Source organism: Cervus elaphus, chromosome X (genome assembly GCF_910594005.1).
Source record: "Cervus elaphus chromosome X, mCerEla1.1, whole genome shotgun sequence".
Classification (NCBI taxonomy): domain Eukaryota; kingdom Metazoa; phylum Chordata; class Mammalia; order Artiodactyla; family Cervidae; genus Cervus; species Cervus elaphus.
The window spans coordinates 164,651,523-164,673,205 of NC_057848.1; the positions used below are offsets into that span (position 1 = coordinate 164,651,523).

Consider the following 21,683-nt stretch of genomic DNA (forward strand, 5'->3'; position numbering starts at 1 on the left):
GCCCCAGAGTGAGGGCCCCAAGACAGAGAGCGTCCGAGAGTGAAGCCACAGGGAGCAGTGCTTTTTTGTGAGGCTACACATTCCACTGCTGAGCAGTTCCATTTACCCCCAAAAGTGTCTTCCTACAATTTCCTCCCGAATCCTAGTTCTGGCCAATGAAGGGCTGGCCAGTAGGTCTCTTCACCCCCACCATGTTTAGCCCTCTTAAAAAAAGAAGAAGAAGAAGAAATGGTCTCCCCGAGTCTTCCCTGAATGCTAAAGATGCTCCATTCACACAGCTGTTCCCCACCAGATGACACGATCTGGTGTCCCCCTCCCTGCCCCCAACCCCATCAGAGGAGAAAAAAAAAAACTTCATGGAAAGAAATAAAAAGTTGTTGACTCACGGAGTTTGCTATATCCCCCTACCTGTAATCAGGACTTAGGTATAAAGATAGCTATAGGCAGACTCACGTTTCTTTATAAATTAATGGAACTTGTTACTGTGTCCAAAATTCATCATTATATAGAAAGGCTCATTGATTTGTAAACATTTTTATATTGTTCTTTTAAAAACAGATATTGAGATTAAAGTTGCATATTGTGACCAGTCGGAAAATGACAATGTTTTCTAGTTCATATGTCACGTGGTTTGACCCATAGCTGTTCTCTGGATAGAGTTATGCACAGACCAGTGGTGGTCAACCAGAGTGGTTTTGTCCCTGAGGGACACTTGGCCATGTCCAGAGGCCTTATCATTTGTCACAACAGAGAATGGGTGGGTGTTCTGGCATCTGATAAACTAAAGTCAGAGATGCTACTAAATACCCGCCTGTAGAGAGGACAGCCCCTCAGGACAGAGTTATCCAGCCCCACATGTCATTCATGCCAAGGCTGAAAAAGTGTGGCATAAATTATTTGCAGTTTCTAAAGGGCCACTTCCCATTCTGCCACCCAAGTGTGTCTTTTTTATGTCATTTTTTCCTCACTCTGTAACTGAGCTCCCCTCACTGCCTATGAATTCCTTTGGTTTGCGTTCTCTAAGAGACTGTTTTTCTGGTGCAAGTAAATAGCGAGGCAGTTGTGGTTGGGGAAAGTGGGAGAGGTGCTGCCAAAAAGCATTCCTTCAACTTTTCTCCGCAGGAATTTTTTTTGAAGATTTGAAGCAAGCTAGAACCTCCCTTTTAGGCTAGGATGGAGTTGCAAACTCCAAGGCTTGCCAGGTGTGCCATGGCTCAGGGGCATGGGTGTCTCTGCTGGCCTGTGGGGAGTGTGAGGACTGTGGGACTGGTGCTGCCAGTTCTCACACCTTCCTTAAGAGGTCAGGAATCCAGGCACATATGTGAACTTCCCAAGATTTCACCTTAGAGCTTAAGTTTTTGCAAATCTCCATGTGGCTTAGGGATGATCATACTGAGTAAGCCAGACAGAGAAAGACATATGATATCACTTATATGTGCAGTCTTAAAAAAAAAAAAAACGGTACAAATGAACTTATTTACAAAACAGAAATAGATATAAAGACATAGAAAACAAACTTATGATTACCAAAGGGGAAAGGAAGGGAGAGAGAAATTAGGAGTTTGGGATTAATATATACACACTACTAATATATACAGTAAATTATGAACAAGATCCTACTGTATAGGACAAGGAGCTATACTCAATATTTTGTAATAACCTATAAGGGAAAAGAATCTGAAAAAGAATACACACAAACACACGCATATATATATATATATATATATATATATATATATACACACATATATATGTATAACTGAATCACTTTGCTGCACACTTGAAACTAACACAACATTGTAAGTCAATTATACTTCAATTAAATCAATCAATCAGTCAATCACTGTGCAGGCTAAACAATCCGAGTAGTGGGGCGGAGATCTGGGTATGGTCATGTCAAACCCACTGGACTAGTTCTGTGGGTTTTAGAAGAGGGTTTTGTCCCCAGAGTTGCACTTAGTTCTGTTTGACTTCATTTCATGTCTCAGGCAATTTGCACAGGCAGTTTCTTCTCCTTTCCAGTAATGTGATCTTTATGGAACTCTGCGAGTGAAGGAATTTAAAGGGACTTAAATGTTGATGCCCAGTCCCATATCCAGGTGCATCTCTGAATTTGGCTATCTACATCCATTCTCTGCTATTGCTTCACTAAGGAATGGGCCTTAGCATGTTCTTGCCCATCACTCAGACTTCTTGTAGGGCAGAGTCTAAATGACCCTCACAGATGAACCGCCACTGTTTTACAAATACCTCCAGAACCATCTCCCATGATGCAGAGGCCTAGTGACCTTAAACAGAGGATTTTCAGCTTCTCATCACAAGTATCTGAGTTCTCCTAGCCACCCCTCTCAAGACAGAGTCAGGTTTTTTAGAAACAGCTGTATTAGGAGTTTGGATTTCAGTTCTACCACCTACCAGTCCTGTGATTTGGGGACAGTTTCCTTTAGTTCTCTGATGTTAATTTTCTCAACTGCAAGATGGATAGATCAAAAGGCTACATGAGTAGATTGTATGCTGATATGTATTAGATGATCTCATATATGCAAAAATAATTGATGCCCATCCTGGTGAACATTTAGAACTCAAATATTGTTAGTTTATCTTTCCTCTGTAACTCTGTATTACTTTGGATATGTTGCTCCCTGTATCTGGTCTTTAATGTCACCTCCCTCAAATAGACACCATATTTTCCTCACTACAGTGAGAAATCAAGAGCACCAGTTTGGTGTGGGCTAGTACTGGGTGCAAGTTTAAATTTATCCCTTACCAATTTCGGCCCTGGACAAGTTACTTAACCTCTCCTAACATCATCTATAAAATCCCAAAATATAATAGTGTGAGCTTTGTAGAGCTGCTATGAGAATGTAATGAGACCAGGGATGCTCAGCTTCTAGTACATACTCCAAAATCACTAGCTCTTCATTGTCCCTGTATGCCTGTGTCACAAGGAAGTCATGCTTGCTAGATGAGATCATGGGCATTCAGATACTTAGAAAAGTTAGAGGTGTGAGAACTTTCTGGTGGTTTAGGACTTTCTTGCTGAGTTTGCAGCCCCATTCAGTTAGTGTAATTTTTACATTGGTGCCATTCCATAAACATGACAAAGTCTTTTGTTATTTTTATTGAGGAATAACATATATATAGTAATGTAAATAAATATGAATGTCCACATGTACAACTCAATGGGTTTTTAATATGTATAGCTCATGGATCATGCAACCAACAACCAGATCAAGATAAGGAACAATCCAAGCACACCCGGAGGCTCCTTTGTGCCCCTTTGCAGTCAGTCGCCATCCCTCAAAAGCAACCCTTGCTCTTCTGTCACCAAAAATGAGTCTTTCCTTGGACAATATTTTTTACCCTTACTATCTCTAGAATCAACTTAATATGGAAAATACTCTTTAATAACCTCTATTCTCTGAATCTGATCTTATCTGATTAAAATTAGGAATTGTATACTTCAGTGGCCCTGGGCTCTCCCTGGAACCAACCCAAAACCTCCGTCTGACTTCTGGTCATAGACAGTGCTGACAAGTCCTCATGGCGTGCCCTGCTCTGTGCTCTTTACCTGGAGGGGGACAAAAGCCTAGGAGATATGGTTCTATCCCCAGAGAACTTCTTATCTAGCTAGAGAAACCACCACTACCTGAAAGCAAGTGAGACCATGAAAAGCCTCTCCTAACGGACAAGCTCCTGTTTTGTTGTTCTCAACTCTCCAGAGACCCTGTTTGGTACTGGCCTCTCCCAAGATGGCTAGATTAACCACACTCCATACCAATGATTCCTTTGCTCTGTGGTCACTTGGATGTGGAAGCCTTGCTGTCTTGCCACCTGCTATTGTGTTATGTATGTCTATGGGCTCTCCCATCTAGGATGTGGTCTCCTGCAGGCACATGGAGGGCAATCCTCTAGTGCTTGTTCCAAGATGCCTTTGATCAGGATGTGTGACCCCAATTTTCTCTACAGGTCACTGTAGCCCATAAGATGGTGCCCACTCTGGGACCAGTTAGTAAGCATATTGCTGTTGTTCAGTTGCTAAGTCGTGTCCGACTCTTTGTGACTCCATGGACTGCAGCATACCAGGCTCCTCTGTCCTCCAGTATCTCCCAGAGTTTGCTCAAATCCATGTCCATTGGATCAGTGATACTATCTAACTGTCTCATCCTCTGCCACCCCCTTCTCCTTTTGTCTTCAGTCTTTCCTAGCATTGGGCTCTTTTCCAATGAGTCAGCTCTTCACATCGGGTGATCAAAGTATTGAAGTTTCAGCTTTAGCAACAATCCTTCCAATGAATATTCAGAGTTGATTTTCTTTAGGATTGAATGGTTTGAGCTCCTTGCTGTCCAAGTCACTCTCAAGAGTCTTCTCCAGCGCTATAATTCAAAAGCATCAATTCTTTGGTGCTCAGCCTTCTTTATGATCCAGCTCTCACATCTGTACATGACTACTGGAAAAACCATACCTTTGACTATATGGACCTTTGTTGGCAAGGTCCTTTGCTTCTTAATGCACTGTCTAGGTTTGTCACAGCTTCTTTTAATTTCACGGCTGCAGTCACCATCCTCAGTGATTTTGGAACCCAAGAAAATAAAATCTGTCACTGCTTCTATTTGCCATAAAGTGATGGGACTAGATGTCATGATCTTAGGTTTTTTTTTTTTTCTTTTTTAATGTTGGGTTGCAAGCCAGCTTTTTCACTCTCCTCTTTCACCCTCATCAAGAGGCTCTTTAGTTCCTCTTCACTTTCTGCCATTAGAGTGGTATCATTTGCATATCCAAAGTTGTTGATATTTCTCCCAGCAATCTTGATTCCAGCTTGTGACTCATCCAGCCTGGCATTTCACATGATGTACTCTGTATATAAGTTAGATAAACTGGGTGACAATATACAGCCTTGACATACTCCTTTCCCAATTTGGAACCAGTCAGTTGTTCCATGTCTGGTTCTAAGCATATGCTCATCACTATTTGCATTGTAAAAACATTGCTGTGCAGTATGGATAGTCAAGAAGCTTAAATTACTTTAAAAGATAGAATGGCCCTTATCACACTTTCTGGCATCCGAGGACTGATGGGTTGAACATAAACTGTTCTGTATGGCTGTATGCGCATGGTATGGCAGTCTCTTGAGCAGATTGTCTGTGCTCTATGGGAACAAAAGATGTTCTTCAAAAACTGAAGAATCAATCAGCAAACTACTGATGGATCGCAAGGAAGGAGTGAGCAGTTTTATTGCACAGCTCTGTTTGTTTTTCCTGAGGATTTTAAATGAGAAAATGGCTAAAGCCATTTTCCTTACACGTTATTGCACATCATCCATCATTTTGTCTAGTTGCCTATTAATAATGTTCACCTCTGTCTATTTAGGGGCATTTTAAAGAATGTGCCTGCAGTGCAGGAGACCTGGGTTCAATTCCTGGGTTCGGAAGAGCCCCTGGAGAAGAAAATGGCTACCCACTCAAGTATTCTTGCCTGGAGAATTCCATGAACAGAGGAGCCTGGTGGGGTTCACCAAGGCTTGAACACAACTGAGCGACTAACACTTTCCCTACCTGCCTCAACAGGGTGAATTTTAGCAAGTATTAATGAATGAAATATGTAATTGAGGCATGAAAGAATACCTTCAGTATGATTCCCTCTCTGGAGGCTTCTCGGGTACTAGCAATAGTCTACATCTGAACTTGGCTGCTGGTTATGTGAGAGTTGACTTCTTCATTATTACTTACACTGTATATTTACATTTATATACATCTACACATATCCTACATCCTCTAATTAAAAAAAAAGTTTTAAAAATTGCTCTATCTTAAAAGAAAATATCTCCTATCCTATATGTATTCTGGTTCTTTGACAACTTGTTTGAAATTTAAGATATGTCCACCAGTTATGAAAAATAAATCCCTTAGGATTTAACATATGGTTTAGTTATTCTTCTGGCTCAACTATTAAAATGAAGAGATGCTAGAATTTTTAAAGGAATATGCTCTTAATATAGTCAAATATATTTGGTGATATGAACTAGTGATGAGCAAAGTGTTGTTGTTCAGTCACTAAATCATGTCTGACTCTTTGTGACCCCATGGACTGCAGCAGCACACCAGGCTCCTTTGTCCTTCACTATCTCCCAGAGTTTGCTCAAATTCATCTCCATTGTGTCAGTGACACCATTCAACCATCTGATCCTCTGCTGGCCTTTCTCTTTTTGCCTTCAATCTTTCCCAGCATCAGGATCTTTTCCAATTAGTTGGCTCTTTGCTTCAGGTGGCCACAGCATTACAAAGTAAAAGATGTGTCAGTTCTATTTGAAGAACAGATTAGAATCTTGTGCAGTTAGTATGCTTAATGTCTATATGGTATAATATGTCTATATGATAATGTCTGTGATGTCTATATGATGTAACATATAGAGATTAATGTTTATATGATGTAACAGATCATGGTAGGCCCTGTGGTAAGATCATCTTTTAGACACTGAAGATAAGAACATACACTTGATGAAAGAGATTGATGGCTCTTTGCCACATCACAACTGATTTACATCATTTTCACTTATATATTTCATAACTGCAAAAGTGAAGACTCTCATGAACTATGTCCATTTTATGGGCATATTCCTTTGCATTTTGAAGGGAAAGAGGGCTTGCGTGTGCCTGTTGATTTTATCGTGATGTCTTCTGACTCCAAAAATTCAGAGAGGAGGCATGGGGAACATCTGCAGCCCCATGAGGATCCCAGGAATGCTCATTTCTGTTGACGAATGCCTAGTCTGTCTTGTCCTGATATCAGTCTTGCCTTTAAGTTGTATTGGACTCAATCTCTTGCTTTACTACACTATTAAGGATATCTTGTGAAAAATAACAATTCTTAATCCCCTTTTAAACCCAAGTTTCCTTGCAGCATGGGCTGCATTTCTACTGATGGGTAGCAGTGCAGAGTCCTGACTTGCACTTCCTACACATGAAGTTGACAGCTGCATTATTCCAAAACACATTCTCACTATGATAACTGCCAATATTTTATGATGACATACTAGGAATTCATTTGCAGCTGCCTACTGATATGGGAGGTATCTATAGTCTTTAGTGAGTTAATCAGTGAAGTACATTTGTTGCAAGTGCACATATAAGATGCTGAAAGGATAAATGCCTTATTCATTCTAGTAAAAATTAGAAACAACCCAAATGACCATCAGTGGGGGTGATGGGGAATGGTTAAGTTATGGTATAGCCATACTATGGAATACTATGAAACCCGCCCCCCCAAAAGAGAGTAGATCTGAATTTATGGAATGTGTCAGGTTCCCCCATTAAGCACTTTATATGCAACATTTTATTTAATCTTCGCAAGAACTCCATGAAATTCCCATTTTATAGATGAGGACCCTGAGACTTATCCAAAGTCACAGGATTAGTAAATGGTGTAACAATGATTAAATTTGAGTTCTATGGACCCCAAATTCACTTCCTTATTCAGTTACACTCTATTAGCTCATGGATGTCAAAGCTGTGTGTACTGTTGACTCCCCTCTCATGGAGATTTAATTTGAGATGACATTAGTTTGCATACATATGAAGAGACTCATGTAATAGTAAAAGTAAACATATCTAAGTGTCAAAACTAAATGGCTTCTGAAGGAGATAAGTTTCCTGTACTTGCCATGGTTGAAATAGAGTTAAAGAGCATACACCAAGATTCTGGCTATATGTTCAATCCAAGTTAAGAATTTTCATGCATTTTCAAGGCCATTACTCTGTTTAAAATGCCAAATTATGAGTAAAGTGAGAGGTCACGCTTCTGCTCAAATGTATTTATTGAAAATGTAAACTGTCATTTATCTGCTTGTTTTTACAACTTTTCATTTTTTTAATATTTACAGATGGACAAAAGAGAAAGAAATCTTTGAGAAAGAAACTGGATTCACTCGGGAAGGAGAAAAACAAAGACAGAGGTAAAAGACAGAATGAACTAAAGCAAATGTGTCTTCCATAGAGCATACTGGTTGAATTTGCTGGGGTTTTTGAATTGCATTGATTTACGTGGTTCAACTCTATTATGTAAACTGGATTTCTACAGTGGAATGCCATTAAAGGCTGTTTGGGTCTACTCTTTTGTGTTCAAGTGGCCCTGTACTGAATTGATGAGTTCAGTTGGTTTGAGCAAAGTATGATTCATGCCAAGTTCATGGTTCCAATTATGAAGCTGGCCAATTAGCAATGTATAAGGAAAACCTGGGTTGAGTAGCCATGGATAGCATCTCTAACGCTAACCAGCTGTCTGGCAAATCTAGATAGTTAGGCAGGGCTAGTTGAATGAGAAAGAGTTTGGATTCGCCTACCATTTCTACTGGAAAAAAATAGTCTCATCCTCATGGTTAGTGACGATGGGCTGTTGTCAGCATTGTAATGTTAGATCCCAGCATGCTCATTTTTTTTTTTTTTGCCCTGTGTGTTTTGGGAATGGTTGACTCTCTTCATACTGTCCCCTTCCGTGGATATTTAGGAAACCAATCGTTTAGCCACTCTCTCAGAGGTATTTGTGTTCCTTTTTAACTAATATTCATTGAGCCTGCATAATGGGCACCTGGGCCCCATTAGCCCAGTACATCTTTTTGTGGCTTGATTCTACATCTTCATATGAAATGACTGCTGAGTGATGTGGTCATATGAATGTATTTCCATTTTATGTGTCATAGTGAATGAGTGTTGAGTAAGGGAGGCCTTATGTCTTGCCTTGGAGTTCTTTTATATAATGATCAAATTTCTGCTTGAAAAGGCAATGAAAGGCAATGAAATCAAAGGTATAAAAATAAATGCATTGTGATAAGTATTAGACAAGACCTAGATACACCACTGATCCCAGACTCTACACCCATATCTTGAACTGTGCCTAAAGGGTCATGACATCTGGTTCTTGGACTAAAAAGAGATAAATAATCCTCATAGAACAAAAATGGTATTGATGAACCTATTTGCAGGGAAGGAATGGAAATGCAAATATAGAGAACAGACTTACGGACACAGTGAGGGAAGGAAAGAGAGGGATGAACGGAGAAAGTAGCATAGACATATATACACTACCATGTATAAAACTGATAGCTGGTGAGAAGTTGCAGGCACTCTGTGATGGTCTAGAGAGGTGGGGAGGTGGGAGGGGAGGGAGACTCAAGAGGGAGGTGATATATATGATATATATGTATGATATATGTATAATTATGGTTGATTTGCATTGTCATATGGCAGAACCCATCACAATATTGTAAAGCAACTTTCCTCCAATTAAAAGATAAATTTTAAAAATAAAATTTAAAACAGAATTCTAGAGAATAGAAAACTAATGTTTTACTTCCCTTAGAGCAGGATATCTCAATCGTGGGACTATTGACATTTTCGACGGAACAATTCTTTGCTGTGGGGGCTGTCCTGTACATTGTCTGAGATGTTTAATATAAGCGTCCCTGGTCTCTACCACTCGATGCTGGTACCACCACACCCAACCAGAATATCTCCAGACATTTCAAATGTTTACCTCCAGCTGGAGGAAAGGACATGAAAACATCAAGGATCCCTGCCCCTGACTGCATTGTATTGATAGAATAATTTGTGAAACCTTTAAACATTCCAATGCCCCCACCTCAGAAAATCTGACCCCATTGGCCTCTAGAGGTACTGGGCATGAGTCGTTTTATAACTACCAACGTGTACCTTCTAAGATGAGAACTCTGGTCCATGCTAACCAGTATTCTCATCAGGGCACAATCTACTGTAGCAGAATCTAATGCTAGCATAATGAATGCAAAGGATATTTACTCTTCTTCAGCTACCCATCATTGTCTGAAAAAATTGTATTCTGTTCAATTAATTCATAAATTCATGCCCTTATATTTTAAATGAATATTAGTAGCCAGGGTAGCTTTTTTAAACTAGAGTTTTTACTCATCCCATTCCTGCCATGGACCATCTTTATCTCGTTAGGTTAGAGTAATCCTCGGTGTTATAGAGTTGTTAAAGGGATCATCCAGACTGATATTAGTAATGTGTTATCTTTAAAGTTGTTTATTCTAGGATGATGATATTGGTACTGGGATCTGAACACTCATAATGTAGACTTGAGTTGATTCTTCAGAAGTGCCCATTCGTGTTAAGTGAAACAGAATGAGCATTTCTTTTTTTTGCAGATGTTTTAATTCCCTCAGCAGAGGGAGACGTATGTGTGCCTCTCTATATAAGAAAACAGCAGGAAGTAAGGGTTGGGCAGGAAGGGCCAGGGTAAGTAATCAACCAGTATGCACTGGGCTAGTATACATTTTTCAGACCAAATCATATTTAGATATTATATAGGCTCACTGAAAATTTGGCAGTGTTGTATGAGGTTGCACGGGGTGCCGGCTGGGCAAAGGAAGGCAGATTCTGGTGATTCCAAGGAAAAGATACATCACGCATCCAACTAAGGAAAGAAATATCAAGATATATGGCATAAGAGGTGGTTGTGTTTTTTTTTTTTTTTTGTAGCTTTGATAGTTAAAAAAATGATATCCTAGGCTTAAGTGAAGCTTAATGACATGGCATTTTTTTTCTGACTAGAAAGTCCTATGTATGTCCACACATCCATCACATGGATGTCCTGGGAACCAGGGTATGATCGAGCAGTGTGCAGGGCTCTCACAGTTGTGGTCAGTTCACATTGTTTTCTTCCATTTGAATATTACCATTTGGGTTCATAACAGCTGCACATGTGAAAAATGACAATCATTTGAATTCAAGAGTAAAAGAAGGAAAACAGGAAACTCTAAATGACCTTTTGGGTTAGGTCATCTAAAAATAGATAGGAGAAGCTTTTTAGAATCAAATTGCCCTCCCAATAGAGTGACTCATTAAATGTTTGATTTGCTGCTATATTAATTGATTCAATCAGAATGAATCATGTCCTGTGTTTTGTTGAATTGACTTGACATAATATACAGCAGATCCTGTGACACTTCTGTGTCCCTCCTGCCACTTTAAGCAGTGCCCATATGACTTGATTTCCATATGGAAACCAATTCAGGATTGATGCTGGTTCAGAAAACACATATTTTCATACAGAATACTTTCAAGTCCTTCATTTCTCTTAGTTAAATTACTTGGCATCCAAAAAGTATTTTCAACTTTCAGAACTTCAGAAAATTTTTCTTCTGCCAAAAAGAATCACTTTGGGGAAAAAAAAGGTTTAAAAATAGCTGCTTTGTTCCAGTTAATATTGCTCCTAATCAGAGCACAAGGGGAATAGGTTTTACCATAGCCTAAGTCTGGGAGCTAGGTCCCCACTCTATAGGATATTTTCGGATGATGCCATATGTTTATCGACATAAACTCTGGTAATAGTTCAGGTCTGGCGCCTTTCTTTATGCTGAAATGATATCATGCCATGTTTTATTGTCCCTCCCTGTCTAGATGTGTTACTACAAGTGAGCTGTGAAGTAGCCCTATAGAAGAATAGTTGATACAACTTCATTCTGTGTCATATTAAATAACGGTTGAAACATCAAGTATTTGTTACTACTCTTTAAATTAAGGAGGGATGGCTTAATGGTATCTTTGAAAGGACTGTCACACCGCAGTGTAAAACATGATCTTGGGTTGGGGTTGTGAGACAACAGTGGAGGGAGGAAGCCTGAATCCAGATGCCAGATCACTTTTTTGTGTGTCTATTTTTTTTAACTTTTAAATTTGTTTTAATTGGAGGATAATTACTTTACAGTATTGTGATGGTTTTTGCCATACATCAACATGAATCGACCATTGGCATACATGTGTCCCCTCCATCCTGAACCTTAGCCCCCACCACCTCCCTACCCCATCCCTCCAGATCGTCCCAGAGGACTGGCTTTGGGTGCCCTGCATCGTACATCAAACTCCCACTGGCTATCTATTTTACATATGGTAATATATATGTTTCAGTGCTATTCTCTCAAATCGTCCTGCTTGCTCCTTCTCCCCCTGAGTCCAAACGTCTCTTCTTTACATCTGTGTCTCCTTTGCTGCCCTGCACTTAGTTCTGGTGAAGGTAAGGTCCAGGATGGGACCGAGGGAGCTGGTGAAAAAAGGTGGCATGCAGGAAAACAGAAGGGGAGGAGGAAGTCAAGGAGATGTGAGAACAGAGAATCAGATGGGTCATTTAGGTAGACATCCACGTCACCTGGGATGATGGTGGCCTAGGGTTCTGACTGCCAGGGTAGAAGAGAGCGATGAGCAGGGGTGCCAAGGAAGCTTGCAGCCTCAGGTTTCAGCCATGCAGTGGGAGGGAAGGATCTGGAAATTGCTGCAGGGAGCTGAGAGACCAGCACACCACCTCCAGGGCCCCAGGACCACAGGGAGGGAAGGGAGACAGCCTCTGCAGTGAGGACGGCAGCGGATGCTGTCTCCTTAGGAAGCGCAGACAATAGATCAGAACATGATACACACTGTCCCCGGGCCCAGAACACTGACTCTTGGTTAATGTCTTTATGGTTTGCAAAACCCATTATCAATTTTATTAACAGCTATCAGTACAGAGTCCGTAGGTTCCCTTTTCCCCCCAACAGAAGATGTTTGAGCCCACAGATAAGCCTGTGCCCAGCACTTTATTTACACAAAAAGGAAGGTTTTGCTCAACCCAGTTGGGCTGAATCCTCAATTTTATAATAACCACATTTCGAGAAGCAATCATATTCAAGGAAGCCTGCCGAGAACTTTCCAGCAACTAGACACTGAGACACAAGTTCAGGGCATAGAGAGATCTGTCTCTTCTCTCAAGCTTGTGAGAGTTCTCCGGAGAAAGCAATGAGAAATTAAAGAGATTAGATCAAAACACTACCACTGAAAAAATAAATAAACCCAGCCAGGGAAGAAAGCCTATTAGAGAGAAATAAAAATCTGTTACAGGTGGCTACATCTCTTGCATGGGGAGAATGACTTTATGTATTCCATCTGCTTCATTTGTATTCCATTATTCCAATTTACAAGTAGAGCAGCAAACTTTTAGATATGAAAAATGAGAGATACCAAAGGAAACCATATTTCTTCTTTTTTGCCAAGGATATTAGAAATCTCTAGCCGAAGCTGGTTGATTCCCTTTATATGGATAAAATGTCTCGAAAAGAAATCAATACTCCTCATGTCATATTAAATCCCTGCTATGAGTATGCCTACTTGAGCAGACACAGGTCATTTGATACATTTATCAATGTCCTTTCTGCTGTTATTACTCTCCAAAAGTTTTTATGTATTCCAAATAGCTATCAGCCTTGCCATACACATGTTCCTAGACTTGCCCCAACCTTTTTGAAGGAAAACTGATTATTCCCATAGACAAGATAGCACTGATAGACACAATAAATCCTGAGCTGCGTCTTTTGGTTTCTAATTTTGCTAGTGGTGAAATGACCTTTTACCAGTAGTGACTATTGGATCTTACTATCCTGTCCACATTGATCCTCAAAACAAATGCTTAAATTATTTTTTGTACCATCATGTGCTGACTAGTTTGGTGATAGAGGGTTAGAAGCATCCTCTGAAAATCCAGAATGTGGAAGTTTTGATTTTTCACTTCAAAATAAATTGCATGTTTTGACAGAACAAGAGGTGCAGACTTCTCAAGTGCCATTTCTGCTTTTACTACAGATTTGAGTACTAGCCCGGTGATGTTCAAGCTGTTGCCATGGATCAAAGAGGAAAACCTTTTAGAGCCTCTTTCCACCTGATTTAATGTTCGCCTTTTCAACCTTTGAATTGTTTTCCCTAGATCATTCTGGTTTTATTCACAAGGGTTATAAAAACAAGGGCGAGGCTAGACTCCAGTTTCTGCTGCTAGGGGGTGTAATTTTGAGCCTCAAAGGAATAATCCATTTAATTCAATTATTAATGCTTTTCAGCATGAATTTAAAATATTGCCAATAAAATGCCTGGCCCTAAGGACTGGTGTGTTTACAATGTATGTGTATACAAATGGATTTACTCTAGAGATCCAGAATGTGACTGTCTGCATCTCCATGATGCTCCTTCCCCAAAATTGTCCTTCCTGGAAGATGTAACAAATTATATCCCGGGCCCTTCACCAGATAGTTGGTGGTGAGAATCCACTTCTGCGTGTGGCCAGGAGAATGGCTTAAATGTAGATCATGAGAGTGACAGCACAAACCCAACAATTGGAGGCAGCATGTGGGGACAAAAAACACAAAGAAAGAACTGAACAAACTCCTTCCCCAGCTGCTCCTCTGCCTCTTGGGTTGTCATCTCAGGCGCTGGTCTTTGACTTGGAACCTTGAAGTGTAACCACTTACTTGAATTTCAGGCTTTCTGCATCTCTCTCCTAACAGCCTGTGTGGTGGTGATTTAGTAAATCAGTTGTGTTGGACTCTTTTGAGACCTCGTAAACTATAGCCCACCAGGCTCTGCTGTCCATGGGATTCTCCAGGCAAGAATACTGGAGTGAGTTATGATGCCCTCCTCCAGGGGATCTTCCCGATGCAGGGGGGATCGAACCTGGGTCTCCTGCATTGACAGGCGGGTTCTTTATCACTGAGTCACCAAGGAAGCCACTATAGCACATGATAGACTCAATTATAATTATTTATGTATCTGATTCTCTACTCCCTCACCCCACCCCACATTCTGAAGCCTGCAAGAGCATAATCCCCACTGCATAGCTTGACACAGTACATATAGGTATTCAGTAAGTGCCTGTTGAATGAATGTATACGCACAGTCTTCTCAGGCCTCATCAGCTTGGGGGGTTCTTGAGACATCAATCAAAGACTTAAGTTTGTAAAATGGTGTACCTATGAGGGGGCTTCCCTGATAGCTCAGTTAGTAAAGAATCTGCCTGCAATGCAGGAGACCCCAGTTTGATTCCTGGGTCAGGAAGATCCACTGGAGAAGGAATAGGCTACCCACTCCAGTATTCTTGGGCTTCCCTTGTGGCTCAGCTAGTAAAGAATCGCCTGATGCTGGAGACCTAGGTTCAATTCTTAGGTTGGAAAGATCCCCTGGAGAAGGGAAACACTACCCACTCCAGTATTCTGGCCTGGAGAATTCCATGGACTATATAGACCATGTTCATCCTATCAGAAATGTCTCCTTTCTCTGTAAAGTTATTTCCTTTAAACATTCTTGAGATACATGGAGAAAAACTGGTAGCCTAGATTTCTAAAACCCTTGTTCTTTAAACAAACTGACTTTCTTTACTGAGATAGAAACTTTGGCCTCTCTGACAAACCCAAAAGTCATCTCCATATTTTGATGGATGAATCAGTTCTTCAGAAAACAGTCATTTGAATATATCTGCCCTTCGATCTGCAACATGACTGAGAGTCTTCCCTGGTCTGCTCTTCCTCTGAAAGTGAATGTTTGTTCTTTTGATTCCAGAGTTCATCCCGCAGGCGTTTGGAATGCCCTTATCCCAAGTTATCGCAAATGACCGGGCCTATAAACTCAAGCAGGACTCGCAGAGGGACGAGCACAAGGATGCCTCCGATTTTGTGGCTTCCCTCCTCCCATTTGGAAATAAAAGACAAAACAAAGAACTCTCAAGCAGTAACTCATCTCTCAGCTCCACCTCGGAAACACCAAATGAGTCAACGTCTCCCAATACCCCGGAGCCGGCTCCTCGGGCCAGAAGGAGGGTGAGTTGGCCAGTGTTTTCTCTGACACTGAAGTTAGGACAACGGAAGAGTTCTAAGGTTATTCTCTGAGTCTTGGCTTATGTGAAAACTGGAAATATAGTTTGTGTCCAAGTATCTGTCAACAACCCCATTCAGGGAGAATTTGCACTGGTCCCGAGACACAAGACACACCCTCACAACCTTTCCCTGACCCCTTTCAAAGGTATTCGGTGCCTCTCCTTGGTTACCCATGATATTCAGAACATTCTACAACATCACCACTGACCCTGCTCTAGTGTGATCTTCTGTTGTTACCAGAATTTCCTGTGAGACTGTGAGGCTTGAGGGCAGGGCCAAGTGTTTTTGTTAATCTCTTCATCTCATCTAAGAACTATGCCTGGCTAAGTAAATTTGCTACTGGTCTTCATAAACAGGGCTTCCCTGGTGGCTCAGATGATAAAGAAGCTGCCTGCAATGCAGGAGACTCAGGTTTGACCCCTGGGTCGGGAAGATCCCCTGGAGAAGGGAATGGCTATTCATTCCAGTATTCTTACCTGGAGAATCCCATGGACGGAGAAGCCTGGCAGGCTGCAGTCCATGGGGTCGCCAAGGATCGGACAGGACTGAGCGACTAACACTTACTTACACTTATTTCATAAACAGTAAGATTTTTTTCTTATCAATAGGGCATGGTTTTTTCCCCCAACATAACTGTAGAAACACACACACACACACACATCCTCTTTCAAATCAATACTGTAATAACATGGTAGGTGGTGCTAGTGGTAAAGAACCCGCATGCCAATTCAGGAGATATAAGAGACATGGGTTCGATCCCTGGGTCAAGAAGATTCCCCTGGAGGAGGGCATGACAACCCATTCCAATATTCTTGCCTGGAGAATCCCATGGACAGAGGAACTTGATGGGCTGCCGTCCATGGGGTCACAAAGAGTCAGACACAATTGAAGCGACTTAGCACACAGCACACAATAATGTGGCTCCATTTATTAAGTGAGTACCATGTTCCAGGCACTGTGCTATTATTTAGCACTTCAGATTTCACATTTCAATCCAGGAAAGCTGAGTTTCCAGACAAATTGGTTGATGATTAGCTGAATCAGGAGATAAATATCTCTGAAACTTCCTGGGTCATTGAGAGGTCTCTCCTTTTCCTCTTGCCTGAAAGCCCAAATCTTTGCCATCTCCAGCCATCAACTCCTACCCTAGTTAAAACCCCAGACACTTCCCAGTTAAAATCCACAATGCTCAGTCAGCCTCCAACATTTAGAACCTCTCCAAGATTCAGGGGTACCTGAGCTACCCATCGCTGTTTCCAGGGTTTCCCTATGTTTAAAACTGAAGAAATGACAGCATCCAAGAATATTTGAATTTGCATGATGGAAGTGTTCTTCCAGTCCCATCATAATCTCTCAGACTGTGTGTATAAGACTACAAGGCAATGACACCAAAATGCCATGTATGAGCTTTCTGAGACTCTAGAGCCCAGGCAATGAGCCTCCCCAATGCCCTCCCCTCTGTCCAGGCCTTGCTAGGACACCAGCTGCCAACTTCTTCCTCTAGGTTTCATCAAAGAGTCGGTGGCCATACAGACATCACTGGTGCCCTGTGCCCTTACCCTTAGTTCTTACCATTCCTAGCGTGCCAGCCCTCTTTCCACCTGTCATTAACCTCATCTCTTGGCTAGAGGCTCTCTCTGATGGCCAGAGACACCCACCCATGCCGATGACAGCCTGCAAGTAGCAAGGCATTAATGTCACCTCCCTACCCCTACCAGAAGTTGCCCTTAATCAATGACTCTGGAGACTTGTGATAAATACTTCAGCTCCCTCACTCCTTAGCAGGAATAGCTCTGAGGTACGTGACCTACATGATCATCCAGGTTCCCAGGGAAGTTGGGCTCCAGCTGCCCACAGGCTTGTCACGGGCTTGGCGAGGCTCCCTTCGCTGGCTGCCTTCACTTCCCTTTCTCATTTCCCCACTCCCCTACAGCTGTCTCCTGGGACTGTTCCCCTAATAAAGTACATTGTGCCACTTCTGGGGAAAACCAAACTAAGACTGTTTATGGAATCCTATTTTAAAATCTACTTTCTAGAGCCATAGTTGAATTTTTTTTTAATTCACAAGCATTCTCTGACTTTACCTCATTCATCAAGTATGTGATTTTTTTTTCTTGTTTCAAGGAATGAAGTGGTTGGGTCAAACTATTTTAATTGTATATTTGCCATCTCTTGTCTTCCATTTGGAAAAAGTTGTCTATTGTTGAAATTGTAACTGTCAGTACCTTACCCTATGTCGTGAAGGTTTCCTTTTTCAAAAGGTGTTTGGTTTTTTTCCTTTTAAAATAGAAACAGCACAATTAAACAGTATAATTTCAAGTGGGCAAAAGTGTTTATTGGACAGCATTGGGGGAAGCAGTTTTTATTTTCTCCATCTGTCCTCTTTGTTCATGTCTGTGTATAATTTGCAGGGTGCAATGTCAGTGGATTCTATCACCGATCTTGATGACAATCAGTCTCGACTGCTGGAAGCATTACAGCTCTCCTTGCCTGCTGAGGCTCAAAATAAAAAAGAAAAAGCCAGAGATAAGAAACTCAGCCTGAATCCTATTTACAGGCAGGTCCCCAGGCTGGTGGACAGCTGCTGTCAACATCTTGAAAAACATGGTAAGCCGACTTGTGTGTCAGCAATCAAGTACTTGCATGTATTCAAGCATTATTCATTTAAACACCCAATTTCAATTCTATACTCATTTGATCAGGCTCTATGTCGAAACTTCCTTTGTGAAGAAAGTTTACACAGGTTGACATAACCCCAGTAGGGATAAACAAGATATGAGGTGGGGATAAACTTGATGATATTCAAACTCCCTAGAGCCAAAGAGTCCTCAGAAGTGACACTGGAGACAGGAAATTGAAAGGAGGATAAGGTATGTTGGGCTGGGTTATCCTCAGGACCTCCTTTAAACAAAGCAGAGCCACTTCTATGTTCTTTATATGTTGAGGTTACTCAAGGCTTCCTTTAAAAGAAAGAATCAACTTCTTTACAAAAAAAGATCAGAAAACCATTCCTTAAGTGAATAGAAAATATGTACTTTTGGACAATAGTTTTCTGTATTGTTATTTGCATTTTTGGGGAAAGATGTCCACTTAAAATTTCTTCATAGTGCCCCTTTTGGCAACTCACTTCAGTTCAGTCACTCAGTCGTGTCCAACTTTTTGTGATCCCATGAACCACAGCACACCAGGCCTCCCTGTTCAACACCAACTCCCAGAGTTTACCCAAACCCATGTCCATTGAGTCAGTGATGCCATACAACCATCTCATCCTCTGTTGTCCCCTTCTCCTCCTGCCCTCCATCTTTCCCAGCATCAGGGTCTTTTCAAAGGAGTCAGCTCTTCACATCAGGTGGCCAAAGTATTGGAGTTTCAGCTTCAACATCAGACCTTCCAATGAACACCCAGAACTGATCTCCTTTAGGATGGACTGGTTGGATCTCCTTGCAGTCCAAGGGACTCTCAAGAGTCTTCTCCAACACCACAGTTCAAAAGCATCAATTCTTCGGCACTCAGCTTTCTTTATAGTCCAACTCTCACATCCATACATGACTACTGGATAAACCATAGCCTTGACTAGACAGACCTTTGTTGGCAAAGTAATATCTCTCCTTTTTAATATGCTGTCTAGGTTGGTCATAACTTTCCTTCCAAGGAGTAAGTGTCTTTTAATTTCATGGCTGCAATCACCATCTGCACTGATTTTGGAGCACAAAAAAAATAAATAAATAAATAAATAAAATCTCTCACTGTTTCAATTGTTTCCCCATCTATTTGCCATGAAGTGATGTGACCGATGCCATGATCTTAGTTTTCATGTTGAGCTTTAAGCCAACTTTTTCACTCTCCTCTTTCACTTTCATCAAGAGGCTCTTTAGTTCTTCTACACTTTCTGCCATAAGGGTGGTGTCATCTGCGTATCTGAGGTTATTGATATTTCTCCTGGCAATCTTGATTCCAGCTTGTGCTTCCTCCAGCCCAGCGTTTCTCATGATGTACTCTGCATATAAATTAAATAAGCAGGGTGACAATGTACAGCCTTGACGTACTTCTTTTCCTATTTGGAACCAGTCTGTTGTTCCATGTCCACTTCTAACTGTTGCTTCTTGACCTGCATACAGGTTTCTCAAGAGGCAGGTCAGGTGGTCTTGGCAACTCAGTTCCACTTAATATGCTGACTTTAAAGCTATGTACAGTTCTTTAGAATCTTTGTTGAACTTAAGATTTTTGGCTCATCAAACTGCCATGTCTACAACCTGAATTTGTTTGCTATAATGTTAACATGCATTTTATGGAATGAGAGGAGTTTATTAATTGCTTCTTTTTTCCAGTTTTATTGAGAAATAATTCACGTACATCACTGTAATTACCTTTATACTATAAAAATGATGTACTCATCATAATAAAGAAAACAGAAACAGAAAAATAAATCCTGAAGATATACACACATAACTGCATTAACATTCTCATCCATTTCTTTCTAATAAAAGAGGGGCTTTACAAAAATTAATCAACTTGTTATATATGGAAATCACTAGATAACATATGAGTGACTTAATATAATTAATATGTATTAAAGCTTTGCTTATACAAAATTTTAATATGTAGATGTATGTATGTATGTTCATGTTTGTTTATCTGCCTCTTCTCCTTAGAAGATAAACTGGACATCAAGAAAAATATCTTAGACATTTGGAATTCCCAAAACTTAGTATCATGATAACAATGTAAATGTTCAATCAGTATTACACAAACAAAATTATATTTCAAAATAACTTAGCAAGTAAAGAGTATAGTACCATGAATATATAAATTCAGCCTATACTTTACTACGAGGTAGAAAAAGTGACTAATACTTTTATAGTTATAATTTTTCCTTGTAAAGAATGTAGAGAGTGAGGTGTAGGCACTTTAAAGAATTCTAAATGAGAAAATTCTACTCCAATCATGCAAAAATGCAGTGACAGGTTGAGTAACTGCTTTTGCGAAAGAAAACTTGGCATGTCTTTATATTTTCTGTTGGAAAATAAATTTTCATGAATTTTAATTTGTGAAATAGCATTTCCTTTAAGATTACTGAAAAACAGGGCAGTTCATGTTTTCTTAGGGCAGGGGTGGTGTGTGAAGTAGTTACAGTGCACTTTAGGGCCTAAAGGAAAGAGGATAACCTGCATGATCTTTCAAGGCCCTGATTCTGTTCTGAGTTTCCATGATGCTTAGACCAAATGGCTCTGGAAAAAATAAGAGACAGGCTCAAATTCAAACAGATATTAATCTTAATCACAAAAAAGAGCAAACTTCAAAAGCAATTTTTATAAGACTTTATTTGCCAGTTTTTGAAATGGATAGCAGAGAGTTTGAGTCACTTTGGCCTTATAGATATTTGTCAAAGATCTTTTCATTCTCTCTCAAATCAGTCTTGGACTTACACACACAATAATAAAACAAAACAAAACAAAAGGGAGAGAGAGGGGAAAAAAACAAACGGTCTTGGACAGTAGTCTTGACTCTGTCTATATTCGTGTACACTACCCACTTTTACTTCACCAAATGCTGTCTCTACTATCAGGCCCAAATTCCTTAACCATCCTTGCTTTCTCTGAACCACACATTTCAAACAAAAACAAACAAACAAAGAAACCAGACAATATAACAAAGAGTCAGACTCTCTTCTGTCTCTTGGATTTAGGCTGAGTTGAGGGTGGAGCCCCCGATTTATTATGCCTGCCCTCGTTACTTGAATTCCCTGTCTGAGATTCAGGTGCCTGGGGTCTAGTTTCCATTCCAGCTTCTGATGAAAAGGAGAGAAAAGTGATAGCATCAATCTCTGGGACAGGGTACAGCAACATCCCATTTCTTTGCCAGATCTATGACTTTTTTGATGGACACCTGTTTTTTCTCAGTGACTGTCTCAAGTCAAGGTTACTGAATGCCTGGACTGCATCTTCTTGAGGAAAAGGACTCTAAAGTTTATGTCAGAGAATGGCAT

At 40.6% G+C, this 21,683-nt stretch overlaps 1 protein-coding gene across 8 annotated transcripts in view; it reads left to right on the forward strand.

The window, feature by feature from the left end:
- ARHGAP6 (Rho GTPase activating protein 6) overlaps nucleotides 1-21,683 on the forward strand; it is a 510,549-nt gene that overhangs the window by 443,222 nt on the left and 45,644 nt on the right. For all 8 annotated transcript variants that reach the window (XM_043895571.1, XM_043895572.1, XM_043895574.1 and 5 more), the window contains exons 3-5: nucleotides 7,880-7,951; nucleotides 15,384-15,640; nucleotides 18,109-18,304. In XM_043895571.1, the coding sequence (XP_043751506.1) occupies nucleotides 7,880-7,951; nucleotides 15,384-15,640; nucleotides 18,109-18,304 (525 nt within the window). The remainder of the gene's footprint in view (nucleotides 1-7,879; nucleotides 7,952-15,383; nucleotides 15,641-18,108; nucleotides 18,305-21,683) is intronic.